This window comes from Trachurus trachurus, assembly GCF_905171665.1.
Source record: "Trachurus trachurus genome assembly, chromosome: 6".
In the NCBI taxonomy this organism is placed as follows: Eukaryota; Metazoa; Chordata; class Actinopteri; order Carangiformes; family Carangidae; genus Trachurus; species Trachurus trachurus.
In genome coordinates, this window is record NC_139897.1 from 21417039 (window position 1) to 21431557 (window position 14519).

Below are 14519 nucleotides of genomic sequence, written 5' to 3' on the forward strand. Positions count from 1 at the left end.
CACATCCACCTCATATTGTTTTTGTATTATAAAATGACCCTAACTCTCTCCAATATGTAGATTAAAAACATATGCTGATGGGGGCTTTCACATCAGGACCCTGACATGTTGGAATGTCCTGCCACAGGAGGTTATACAAGATAATCCTCTTAATGTAATAAATCCGTTAGATGTGTTTATATGGATGGCTTTTCATGATTAGTTTTTTTTTTTTTAAACACCTGGTGCTGTGTGTGTGTGTCAGTCTCTTGCCAGTTTTTTAGTTGTAAAGTCACAGGAGGTTTTACTCATACATGTTTCCTACATTATACTCACAGTCCTGCTGCTCTTCTGTGTTGGCAAAGCACTCGCTGAAGAGGCAGTACATGGTGTGGCAGAAATTGTCTAGGAGGGATTTTGGGGAAACAAATCGCCAGCTGGACTCTGGCACTCTGTCCGGTTCTTCTGTTAAACGATCCCAAATGTCCTGGATAGTCTCTGGAAGCTCCTGCTGTAACACCTGGGCACACATGAAAACATGCACAGAAGAAGGAAAGGTTAATGCACAGATGATAAATGATCTTCAAGAAAAAAAGCACAAAAACCCCTCAGAACAGCACAAAAAGCACCATCAGTCAATTTTTCCAGACATTTCGTTCATCCATTTCCACCAACAGATGCTTTTGATTCACAGTATGGCCAAGTTTTCTGCCTGAACATGTGACTCCTGCAGCTTTCGTCCGCTCTTGCCCTCACACTTTTCATCCACTCACACCTCGGACCTCAATGAAATGAGATGTGAGGTTACAAATCGCTGGCTTTTAGTTTGCTGCCTGTATTTTCAAAATGATGACAAAGTAGCAGTCAAAGATTTGGACTCACCAAGGGAAAAGGAGTCCAAACTTTTGACTGGCACTCTATCCCCAGCTGCTACACACAGTTTTAATCCATCAACACGGACCAGTCTCTGCCCAACAATCACTGCTGGCACAGTAAATAGTAGCTATTCAGGAAGTGTGATGTCATGTGTAGAGGCTAAGCACAGAAAGGCCAGTGCTTTGGTAAATCAACTGATGAGGACAAGGCTTAGACACAAAAGTGGGCAGGCCAGCAGGCAGGTACAGTGGAGACAACAGGAAGCAGAAACAGGAAACAACAGCATGAAAGACAAAAAGGCACAAATATTAGCAATCAGTCGTTAGCTGACGGGGAGACAGGGCTGGAACAAAAACCGAAGAAGGGAGGGAAGAAAAAGGTATGAAGGTAGGCGGGAAAGTTCCCGTGTATGAAAATCTTAAACAGGTGAACAGCTGCATCTGGAAACAGGAGTCCGAGACATCTGGTGGGCAAATTGAGTATGACATGAGGTTAAGGAAGAGAGCCATGACTCTAGGATCTCTAACTGGTCCTAAACCTTTAATTGGGAAAAGTTGTTCTCGGAAATGTTTCAATATTTAGACTTGAATAGGGACATTTAATGTCATTTAGATGGAACCTCATAATCGTTAAGTCCATGCAAATAAAAGAGGCACCAGGACTTCAGATGGCAGACATCTCTGAAGTATTCAAAGAGCACTCAGACCTCTTCACCTTTTTCATATGTTGCAGCTTTAATGCTAAAAAAAAAAAAAAAAAAAAATCATTCTCATCAGATCTCATCAGTCAACGCTCAATACCCCAGAATGACAAAGTGAAAATGTGTATAAAAAAGAGAACTGAAATATCAAATATCATACATCTGATCAGTCCAGACACACTGTCTTCTGGAATTAAACTCACCTTCTGCTTCAAACCCATGCCTAAGGAGTTGTGTGCTCATGCCTGATAAGATTTATTACCCTGCAAAATACCTGTCATATGTATAGATTCCCTGAATGATCAAAGGGTTTCACTTCACTGAATTTCACAAATAGAAGCTGTGGTGATTTTTTTTTATGATAAGAAGGCATTCATTCCCAATATTGATAAATAGAATCAATGTGACATCTATCGCCTGCCAAGTATCCTCTGAGGATAGAAGATAGAAAACGATTCTCTAATGATTATTGGCAGGGAATTTAAAATACCTATTGAATTGTTTCATTTGAGGAGTGAATAGAGCTGCAGTACGGACAAATGACCTCTGTCTTACCTCAGCAGGATGCGACTGTACAAAGACTCCCTCAGCGTCCCTGAAGCGGCTTTCCAACTCGGCCGTGTATGGACGCGAAGGATGTCTTTCTGGCAGAACACGGATTATCTGAAATGTCAGTTTATTCCTTTAGTTACATTGCGACAACAATTAAGAAGTGGAGACAGAATCAGCAGGAGACAGCAAAGAAAAACATCTTATTTTTTACAAATGCCTAAAATTGACAAGACTACATGATAGTATGGTTTCGATCAAATGCAGAACTGAATAAACAATCTGCACTATAAAGAAATGTGGCTTATTGCAGAATACAAAATAAGACAGATTGTTTTACGTAAATATGGTTATGTGAAATAGTCAAAGTCATATGAAGCCACTAACTCACTGCAACAGACCCCCAAACAACGTCAATGTCATATCAACTTGAGAGCAGAGTCCTGCATGCAGCGGATTGGTAAAAGGTGCTCCTTGTTTTCAGTCAAACATAGTTATGTAATTAAGCTCTTATCACCAAGAGAAACAAGGAGCTCCTTGCTCAAACACAGCTTCTTCTTTTCAAATAACAGACAAAGAAATGGGAGCAACAAATTCACAGTGAAAACTAGTATATTTGAAGCTGAATCCAACATGTACTGTAATAGACTCAGATTTCTTTGTTTGTTTTTCTGTAATAGACTCAGATTTCGTCAAGGCCAACCAGGCTCTATGTGTATTACTGCTGACAGATGGACTGATGTGCAGCATCACACTGTGATGACCTCTGATGAACTACTCACTTAACTCTGAATACCCATCTGTATTAGGTCAAGTGTGCATCAAGTGCGGTTTAAGGGTGTTGCCATTTTTCCACTCACTTGGCCAAATAACTGTTGACAGGTGAATTTACATTTTGAGTCTTGAACACTCCAGGTGTGAATTTAGCGACAACCCAAGAGAAATCCATCCGAGCAAGTAGCAACAATTATCTAAAATTAGTGCCTACTTAATGCTCAGGATTACAGGGGCCCAGGCCCTGAGGGTTTAGAGAGTTCAAACAGACAGGAGACAAAGCTGCAGGGGCGCTCGCCTCACTGGCTTTGTCAGCAGCTCAGGTGACTGGCAGTTCAGATTTTACCTTAAGGCAAAAAAACGGTTAATGCTAAACACACAGTCATTCAGTGACTGATTGACATTTGATTTTAAACCTATTATCTTGACTGATTGACAAAGGTTCGGCAATGATATTCATCTCACGGCTGCATTTGATCTGCATTTAAAGAAACCATGACTAATGTGGGTAGGTGAAGCAAGGACATAATTAACCTATGCTTCACATAGGTAATGGTTAAGGTAAAGGTAATGTTATTTGCGAAGTAAGTAAGTAAGTAAGTAAGTAAAATAAAGATTAAAATACTCTTCCTCTGTTTATTTGGAAAGAAGTTAGTGAGTTGGGATGGAGAAAATCTATCTTTTGTTTATCCCGACGGCAGATTTTTCTTTGATACTAGACAAATCATTCTAACTCCTGAACCCCTCCCTTGCTGACACTAAGGTACATGTAGCTACAAGTGAAGTAACACATGCAGGGAAGGTTTTATACATGTTGGTAAAAAACTGGTTTTGAATGAGTGATGTAATATACTGGCTGAGGTGTACTGAGGAAATGAATATATTTCAAACAGGATCATTGAAGTAAGGGTTTGGATAGAGTAACTGTAGACTAAGGAATTTCCTTCAGCCATGCGTAGGCTCACTTGAAACAGTGTGTTATGCATTCATCTACATCTGTTTAAGTAAGATGAAAGCACCATACCTGGTCCTCTATGTTTCTAGTGATGGATGTGGCTTGTAGGCTCAACTTACACTGAGGCCTTGGGCCCATAGCAATCTCACGTTGGCTCTGCTTACAACACTCTGGTAGCAGCGAACTCTTCAGCTCTTAGCATTTTATGATTTTGTGATTAAACTTAAACTATACTGTAATAGCATGTCTTAACACATGCGTTGAGTTATTCCCAATAATGATATACGTAATATACAGTATAATATAAGAAGACTGTTGGCTTCATGTTACTAGGGGGGTGGTTTCACATGTAGCTGTAACTATCCCAAAAGTACAATACTATTATTATTATTTATTTATTTATTACCTTTTTTAAAACCCCTTGGTTGACCTGGAACCACAGCCTCTGGAGAACCAGTTCATCCAAATCCTCCACGTGTAACTTCTGATTCAAAGGAGAGGAGAGGAGAGGAGAGGAGAGGAGAGGAGAGGAGAAATGTTTTAAGGTTGATGAATACATTTTAATAGTTTCAGCTGCAGTAATGGTCTGAATTAGCGATGACTGACACACTTGACATTTTGCCTTCAGAGAGAGGAACAGTACAAGCTTTACCCAAAGAGATCATTTTTACCATTCTGCTGATGTTTGACAGTTTAAAGATTTCCTTCTGTTGAACCCTGATGGTGTAGTTGATGGGGAAATTGTGCTTCTGGAAAACAAAGGAAAGGGGAAGAGACATATTAGCATCTGCATTTCATACGGCAAATACCCCCCTTTAGACCCTTGAAATGCCAGGACTGCTCTTTATGCTATGAGAAATTGGTTGTGACATTTACTATCAAACCTTTTAAAATTACACAAAACCAAACTGTGCAGTAAAACACAACACAGTCGGAAACCTGTCATGATCTATTGATGATGGTTGTTTGATTGTTAATTGTTTCCTTCATGTCCTGTAAAGTTATAGTGGTTGTTTATTTGTGGCCATGCAATGATGTATGGTTGCAGTAGTTTCACACTTTCATTTAAAATAAGGAAGTCATAACATCTGTGACAAATAAGTAAGCAGAGTAAATTTCTAAAATCTACTTCATTATATTCCAAGACCATCTAATCCAAATTACCCAAGGAACTGTGCATGATGAATGAAAAGAGAGCCCTGATGTTTTCTGGGTACTGATTTCATTGTTTGGGACATCTGTTGCCACAGAATAATCATTTAAAGAGGAACTCAACTGAAAATAAGATGTATGTATTTTCCTATTCGTACAGACACTTTGTTTTCATTTCCACTACTTAGAATAACAAATGATTAAAAAAGGATTTTACACCTCAAAGAGAGTTTATTTGTCGTAGGGAGTATTAGTCAGAGAAAAGTTCCCGAGTGATGTCAGGGGGTTTTCTTTGTCCCACATTCATAACAAGTCAGAGAATATCAGCTCTTGTTGCGTCAAGATTGACCAAGGGGTTTGTGGAAGTGCAGCGTGATACTGATGGAGGCCCCCTTAAATACAGTTAGTATAAAAATAATGTTTGCCTTTGTGTTGAAAGGTCTCTTTTGTTTTTGTTTGGTTTCCAATTACTGTCTAGTTGGCACAAATCACTTGAAAGACATTATTATGGGAATGGCTGGAAAAAAACTTCCACTGTTTTGGCTTCCACAACTGGTCCAAACATTAGGACCACTAATTGCATAATGCCACATTCACCGAGACATGCTTCAGTCATGCCATCATTCTCTCACCATGTACCGTCGTCTGTGGCTGAGGCTGTCGTTGAGTGTCATCAGGGGCGAGCACATGCTGGCGGGTGTCGAAGCCATAACGGGCGCTAGCAAAAACAGGCCTATAAAAACAGGAGTGAGAGAACTTGAGTTTAAGTGCACAGTGATTTTCTGAGTGTCAAATGTTGTGTATGTATCAGCCTGTCTAGTTTGACAGAGGAGAGGATGTACAGTAATTGAATTGCCTTGCCAATTTACTGTCTATGGTCTTGCAGAGCATTTGTTTGATGTGTATAATCAATCTGAGTTTAAATAAACCTGACAAAAATTACTTGTTAATTGTCCACAACCTCTTACTCCATACTGACTATATTTTTCTTTGCACAGTTCTAATTAAAGTTTCACTATGAACCGAGCCAGTGTTAAGTTCAGTAATCAAGTCTAATTATGAGTAAGACAGAGTATAAACTCAGCACACAGCAATCCCTCTCTGCTTCCTTTGCTCCCTCACCCAACCGTTGGCTGAGACTCCAAAAAGTGTAACATGTTGCAGTCCTACTTCATCTCCTTCACTGTCTCCCTAAGGCAATGGTAGATCACTTCTCTCTCATTCACCCCTCACTGGGAATGATGTGTTCAAATTCCTGACTGCTATCTGTATTATTACATGTACACACACTGAATTGTATGGTATTCACACCTCCATACCTCCTCCAAGCAATATCTCTCACCATTTTGACAGCAATTACACATGTAATTAATGCTTTTCTACCTTAAGGAACATACCAAACTGCATTCACGCTGATTGAGCACAAAACTCAAAAAGACTCATCCTTCAAGCCTGCTGTTGAGAACTATTGGCATCTTTAGTTGTTGCATTTTTCTTTTATCTTGTGTAATGTATTAAGACGGTAGGCAGGTCTCAGAATTCCTCTCACTCAGTGCCCTTGTTTATCCAGATCAGTTGGGTGTTATAGACACTGGAACAGCTCTGTTGTCTGTGACAGAAGCCCTGAGGGCAGCTGGAGCTGCAGCTCTTCCCTCAGTTCTTATCTCGCTGAATCTATGGGCAGCCTTTGTAAGTGAACCCAGCTTTCTTCTATCTGCACTCTTTTATACAGGCATCTCAGACAAAACAGCTTTCTTGATTGGACTCCTATCACACTTAGTGTGCCACAGCATAAACAAACATCCTAATCCTGTTCCCTCGCCACAGGGGTGCCTAGAGGATTGGTACTAAGAGCCCTTCTCATTATGTTACACACCACCTTCTTAGGTCTGATAGCTTCTCAGACCACTGCTTTGCAGTTCACACCTAACTGTACCTTGGTATGAAAGAATTACACCATCAACTACACTTCTCAAAGACTTACGGTAACTCTTAGTTATCATGGTCAATCAGTCTCTCCATCACAACATCAATATTAAAATTGCTTTTCCATCTTTCTCCACAGCCAAGGCTGCATTAAACTTTGCTGTCATTTTCAATGGCCAGCCCATCTTCCACTGACCAAACTGCATCTGTCCTTCAGTCATGTTGCGTTGCACTATACCCATCAATCCATTCATCCATCCATGGCTGACCCTAGGAAAGGGCAATGCACACCCTGGACAGATTGTGATCCATCATAGTGCTGATGTATAAAGACAAATAACCTCCACCTTTTTTTTCTTTTTTTTAATCTGAGCTTTCCTGGCACAGTTTTGACATTCATGCATTGTGAAACCCTTAAAAGTTTTTGGAAAGCATATAAATGAGACAAATCATCAGGAAAAAAAACCAAAACCTCATGTTAAGTGCCATAATGAGGCTGACACTTGTGGTACTGTGTAAAATGTGTAAAAGGTGTGTCAATCATACAGTATGTAAGTGTTATTGATGTGTTTGTCTCCATTGGCTGGGATCCTCTGTACCCTTTGGCCTCTCCTGATGGCCTGAGGCATGCAAAAAGTGATCAGTCACCAGAAATTACAGAGATACATGTATACAGAAATCCATGCTTTGACGTATCTGTGGCCTAAGTTTTTCTACTCAGTACATTTGTTTTTAAACATCCATCTTCATAACTAATCTCAACTCGAATGACTGGGTCACAAAACTTGGAAAACTTCACTCAACACACCAACAAACCCCTGGGGCCATGTGCACAAACAACAGAATTGTTTGAGTAAGCCTTTTAACTTGACCTACAAAGTCCCAGTGATTTAGCAAAGTCTGCACAACAGCTCTCACTGACGGATAAGATCATTTGTCTACTAAATACACATTTACTGTATACTTTATAAAAAAAACTCTGCATACCTCTTTTTTTTTAGAGAGAGAGTATCAGTATGCACAAATGGCTCACTCCTTAATCCCACAAAACTCGTGGTTGAGTGAATGTGAGTACAGTATAATAATAATAATAATAATAATTCATTAGTTTTGTATAGCGCTTTTTCAGTGACCCAAAGACGCTTTGTACAATACTATAAGCATGTACAATACTGTATGAGTATATTCTAAGTTTTAGAAATACTTTCAGGTGAGGTGTATCATATTGCAGAGTATACAAGTGAGAATTCAGTAAGACTTAAAGCCATGCTTTCAGCTAAATGGCTTGAAAGTGGTGTTAGATTAACACAGTAATAACACAAAGGTAAGATTTGGATTTTGTTTTGTGCTTTATAGTGGTTTCAAACTTTCAAGACTTTCAGTATTAGGTCGAACAGCCTTGTTTTGCCATGACATCGAGTTAACCAGGGAATCACCAAAAACAGCAGGATCCATCCTCTGGAAACCACAATAGACTACAGCATGTTTTAGGGTTATATCCGAACAGCACTAGTGAAGATCTGTGTTAATTAGACGGACTCTGCTGACTTGCAGAAATGTGCCAGTAAAACACACAGGTGTCACATGTCTGCTACACTTCAACCAGCAAATCAATCAAACAAGACATTAAGGTGAGAGTTGACGTTAATTGTATAATTTCTGCTGTCAATCTAACAAAGGTAAAAGACACACATTCCAAGGAGCTTACTGCCACATGCCTATTTCGATATCTAACACCTGCATTGTCATCTCAGTCAGCTATCTTTGCTTGTTCCCCGTAACTTTATCTACGGCTTCTTTTAACCACTCATCTTGTTGCTGTCAGTGTTTAGACTGTTCTTCTCAGAGATCACTTGAGAGACAGTCCACACCCTCACTGCTCCACCACATGTTGAGCTCCAGCTCCATATCCGTCAGAAACCCAAACAATGTCCCTACAACGACATTTAAGTCTTCAAATGTAAGTTAAACTTCAAGAAGGGGAATATCTGTGTGGGTTGAAACTTGCCAAAGACGAGGGTCTAGCCTAATTCCCAAAGTTTCTTTAAATTCACACTCAGCAACCTCTGAAATGCATTCTGTAACAAGGAAAGGCATTTGTGGGCATCCAATTACAGTTTAAACCAGCACAGATACATGTACATAATTGGAACTCAGTTGTTATACAAAAAACTAAATCAATACCAGATGGTCTCTAGGTGGTCAACAGCATTTTAAAGACTAATCTTTGTGTCAGTCTCATCCAGTGACTGGGTCAGTTTACTCAGAGTTACTTGATGCACCTACACCCTCCAGGGGGTTGAAGATAGTGAAGAACTATGAAGGTTCCCAAAGAAGTAACTACAGTAAGCCAAGATAAATGGACAGTGCTAATGGTCTGTACTTTACATATATTTTGCAAATCTGGTTTTAGAGATCACTCAAAACACTTGACAATACATGCCACATGCATACATGCATTCATATATCACACCCATAAACACGCTCAGGGGCAATCTAAGGTGAAATATCTTGCAGAAACTAACTGGAGGAGCCAAGGATTGACTCACTGACTTTCCGATGAGTGGTTGAGCCACTTGATCCTTTCAGCCACATTTTAAACTGAGAGGAAATTAGGAAAACCACAATATCATAATGTAGAGTCAGATTTACTGAAAAGAAACAGAAAAATGGCAATCTCTCTGGATATGATGATCCCATTTATTTCATAACTATCCCTTGGACATTTATGGAATTGCTAAGTAAGGTTTGGGGTCTTATATTCACAAAACTATTGTCTGTTCACAGCATCAGTTATTCTCTTTAGATGGCAAGATTACCGGTGTGACTCCTACAGAGAGAGTAAAATATGTCTGAGAGCGCTGTCAGAGAAATTGCTCCCAACTGCTTCCAAGAGCTCGACAGGAGAGCGTGTGAGCCTGTGACTGATAGACAAGTTACACAAATGTGGGTTTTACATATTACTGTGCATCATGTTTCACTTATATGAGAGGGAAGGCCTCAATGACGTGGACTTTCTTCTCCTTGGATTGACCATACCACACAAAAACTTTCCCAACAGGATGAGTTTCAAAGTGTTTTCTATCCTCAGAAGGTCTTTTTCTCAGAAACACATGTTGGACATGTCGTACCAAACTCGAGGTCATCTTATCCTAGTGCCAACACAGTAACTGATCAATTAGGATATTAGAGTATAATAGATGGTACCATTTCAAACAATACCAACATCTGCATTTGGATTTAATTTCTTGCATTCCACTTCGCCAGAAAAACCTGGTGCCTACATTGCCCACAACTCAAATCAACCATGAACAGTACAGTCAGAGGTTTGGGTGTTAAACTACTAACAGCTAACGTAACGTCAAACAGGCTACAGAGGTCTGTTAAATTGATCTCTTTCTATTGCACACATCCATATTTTCTAAATTTGTGGTTTCCAGAGCCAATTGACACCAAAGTCAAGGTTTCATTTGAATTGGTTTCCCTTTGAACCACAGGACTTTATGTAATTTATTTCATATACAGTACAGTAAAGAAAAGTAGTCAGAAGTCTGTTTTCCTCCCCTTCAAACTTCAAAGAAACAAAGAAAATGCTACACTCACTACACTCCTGGGAGGTTAATTATTTTCCCTTACAGCATGAATGACTTTTAAACCTTTGAGTGCAAGTAGAAGTTCCCCTGAGGTGTAGCTACCATGAATAAATGAAATCTGCTCGATGATGCAATCCAATTTATTAATCATTCTATATAATTATCACTTATTATGTATTATTATGAACTATTTATCCATTGGACCTACAGCAGTAACAGACCATTCAAGCAGAAACGTCTGCCAGCTTCAATGTTGAACAAAATTGGTGACACAAAATAAATAAATAAACCTCCTGTACTGTTTGAATTGGATAAAAATTCCACGGAAAAATACCTCTGACTACTCTATGTTAAATAAAAATAACCATATGTCTTCTTGTATGTGATGGAGTATGTGAGTGTGTGTTTCAAAATGGGGTGATCCCTCATACAAGCCAATATGCCGCTGCGAGTTTGAAGACGGAATCTATCCATTCACTCAGGTAAGAGAGTGAAACTACTGCTGCCCCATCTGGAAGTATTTCCATATGAAGAGCATAGAAAAAGACTGTCAGATCAACACACTGATTACTGTAAGATGAAGAATGCAAAGGCCACATATGGAACGAGCATTGCTTTAGTTTGAATATTCACAGCTGCTTTTCTTCCTCTTGCCTTCGTGCTGACAACAGCTGTGACTGGAGGCATTGTTTTCAGCTTGTCCATCCATATGTATATATCTGCCCTATTCTTGCAACTGTGATATTCTAGCAAATGCCTAAGGGGATGTCTTCATATTTGGTGCAATGTGCACTTCGGTGTTGGTGCCTGAGGTTACATGTCAAAGGTCGAGGTCATGGCGACGTCATGTTGTTGCCTATAGAGTATTTCATTACACCTGCTAGGAACATTCACCTGGACTTGAGGATAACCCGATTATAATATGGTGGTTGAGGTCAATGTGACCACACAAAACCTAATTTAAATTAATTATATGACTGCAACTATCAGCAGAGCAAGACAACCACAAGGCAGTAATTCGTTCTGATAAATTCAAACCACAGATGAGGATATCCGACTCCCTCACTAAGCACTTGTTATCATGTAGAACGTAATCAATCACAATTAATTTAGTGGCGGAACACTGTTGCAATATCTCAGCAATTAATTCATTAACTACACAGTTGCAAGATTCAAAGTCGTAATACATGCTTAGAAAAATGTTTTCTGGCAAGTCAGCACGTGTTTGTGATACTCTGAGAGAGAGAGAGACTGAATGTATTTATTTGTACTCTACAGCTGCAATTGCTGTTGCCAATTCAGTGCAGCTCATAGTTTGTTTCAGGCAGTTGGATAGGATTGCGCCATAAGCACCTAGCTGGAAGGGTGCCATTGGTCAAACAGGTTTTTTTCTAACAGACAAAACAAAACAATGATTATATAACACCATGCAGTCACTGAGTAATCTATAAACAATAATCAATAGACGATCCTCATTAACTGTATTTATGAAGTTTAAGGTGACTAATGGGTTTTACTTGGCACATTTGTTCGGTTTGTCCTTTGTCCTTTGAAAACTAAGAAAGTCAACCTCATGGTTGCACAAAAGGAAAAATCAAGCGATGACCAAAATCACTAAGATTTACACTCTAGGGTCCACGAGTGCTTTAAAAAAAAAAAGAATTCCAATCTATCACTACAGAGATATATCAGTCTGCACCAAAGTCCTAGACCAGCAGTTGATAGACATTGTTACTTTTAGAGCCATTTGAGCTCAAATCGGATCTCAGTTCTATGGAGTCCAACTTCATCAGTTTGGAAGTTAAAGCAAATGTCTGAAATAATTTTGAATGATTAACAACAATTCAATAGTAACCCTAAAACCTATGAAGCACCGACTTAAATGACCTCCAACAAGTAAAGAGTGAATCATCAAGAGTGACTTCAACATCATAGCAAAAAAAAACAAAAAAAAAACAATGCCCATTGATTTGCATCTTATTTAGCGGGCAAGGCAAGTGTCTTTAGAATAAATAGTTTGTGGGATGGATTTTAGCCACTTTCCTTCCCAAGAGGGATCATTCTTTGGGAAGCTTTCATCAAGTGGTACTTGCCTATAACTGAGGCCGGGTTTTAAGTATGGATGACAGGAATCCTTGTTGTTTTTGAAAGAGCTGTCCATTGTTAAGCCAAGCACACACAGTTTACCCACAGAGGCCAAACACAACCTCAGCAGTTGCTATGTAAGGAACGGTAATAGCTTGAAACAGCAAAACTAGGACTACGTAGCAACAAGCAGCATCGCTCCAAGGTTGAGGTATATGCATCTCTAGTAGTTGTGTCAATAAGGTCAGTGGTGAAACAGACAGATTTTATTTTGTGGTACAAACACACTGATAGCTTGTCCCTCCCTACTGATCCAAGCCAATCACGATGTAGTTCAAGATCTGTTTAATCTTCCCAGCATCTCATGAGCTGCTGGACAGGACACTCCTAAATCCTTACCTGAGATTACTAAATGATGATATATACCGTGAGAAAATACTATTACAATATATACTGTACTGTATATGATATATTGTTGGCATATATTGTTTCTACCAATGAATCATCTCTATTGCTACACATTCTACAGTTGGCCATTTATCCACATCAAACACACCAGATGATATCCATGATAGCTGTTCCAAGGAAACAAACAGGATACACAACTTCTGCAAGAGGCAAGATGCAGGACTAGTTGAACATTTGTCTACAGGCTGAAGGTGGCAAAAACAATTAAAGCAAAGCACTTTGTCACCCAGCTTCAAGAAGAATAATCATATTAAGCAGAGCTTCAGCATTTTGATGACAAGCCTATCTTCCCAAAGAAAAATGATCTTATAAGTTCATCCTCTGATGGTGAAGGCTTGTGGAATAGGGATTAGGGTAATTTAATTTGTACTTTGCATTTGTATTTCCATTTCACACAGCTTTGTACTGTAGCTCTATTGTGGTATTGAGATTCATATTTGACTCTGTGTAATTTGGTTAATGCTACAATTAGCCTACTGACTTTCCATAAAACATTGGAAACATGTGAAAATGTGATAAGACTATAAAATGCAAAAGAAAACGCTGGCTTCCAACCTTTTTGTTAGTGATCCAGAAGGCTTCTGGCCACATTTCAGTGGTTAGCAGTTTCACGAAAGAGACATTTCTAAAGAGATAAAGATGTCACACAGATGTAAAGACAATGTAAATCAGACATCTGCTTGTTTGTGCAAATGATCTATAGGCCCTAGGTATTTGGCACGATGACTCATCAATATTAATGTCATTTGTAGAAAACTGTCAGACTGAAAATTATGTCCAATATAGTACAGTACATGCAAAAAAAAAAAAAAAAAAAGCCTAAACCCTTCTTCTTTGATATCCAGGTGATGGAAACTTGTTTTGTGATCAATCTGAAAAAAAAACATCACTGAGAACAAAGCTGGGCCTCCAATTTGCACTAAAAATGTTGTGGATATGATAACCTAATCCATCCATCCATATATTCTTTAGGTTGCAGCACTGAGTAATAAACTCACAGAAAACCGTCTGCCTAAAGTCAGATTTCAACTGTTGCCCATAGTTGATGTGTAACGCTATCACATACAATCCATCTACATACCAGAAATCTGCTAGTGCCTGCACAGTTACGTAAAGTTTCCTCATGCTTCCACAAGTCTCCTCTTGTTTCTGGCAAACGCAGTGGGGAAGGCAAGGATTGAATTAAAAAGATCCAAATCTATGGTGGGCTCAGTTAAAAACTACTGACAATGATGACAACTATCAGACTGTTGATCTGTTTTTACTCCCCTGTCAGTCAGTCAGGTTAGTTGCACTGCTGGGTTTCATCAAAGCAAGCATTACTGTAAGAAAGAGGCAGTGGCAAGCAAATCCGTCAGAATTATCTCCATTTAAAAACTGTTTTGCAATTCTGAACAGACACAAATCTATTTTAACTAACTACACACAAATCATAGTATTGTTTTTGACGAGTCAGCCATTA

The 14519-nt window shown here is 39.1% G+C and overlaps 1 protein-coding gene across 2 annotated transcripts in view; it reads right to left on the reverse strand.

Annotated features, from left to right (window-relative positions):
* il34 (interleukin 34) overlaps positions 1-14519 on the reverse strand; it is a 38214-nt gene that overhangs the window by 8466 nt on the left and 15229 nt on the right. The window contains exons 3-7 of one of the 2 annotated variants that reach the window (XM_083973047.1): positions 5618-5718; positions 4505-4582; positions 4240-4317; positions 2111-2218; positions 316-499 (exon numbers count right to left, since the gene is read on the reverse strand). In XM_083973047.1, the coding sequence (XP_083829173.1) occupies positions 316-499; positions 2111-2218; positions 4240-4317; positions 4505-4582; positions 5618-5718 (549 nt within the window). Of the gene's footprint in view, positions 1-304; positions 500-2110; positions 2219-4239; positions 4318-4504; positions 4583-5617; positions 5719-14519 lie in introns of both variants that reach the window. The other variant, XM_083973046.1, reaches the window with a different exon arrangement.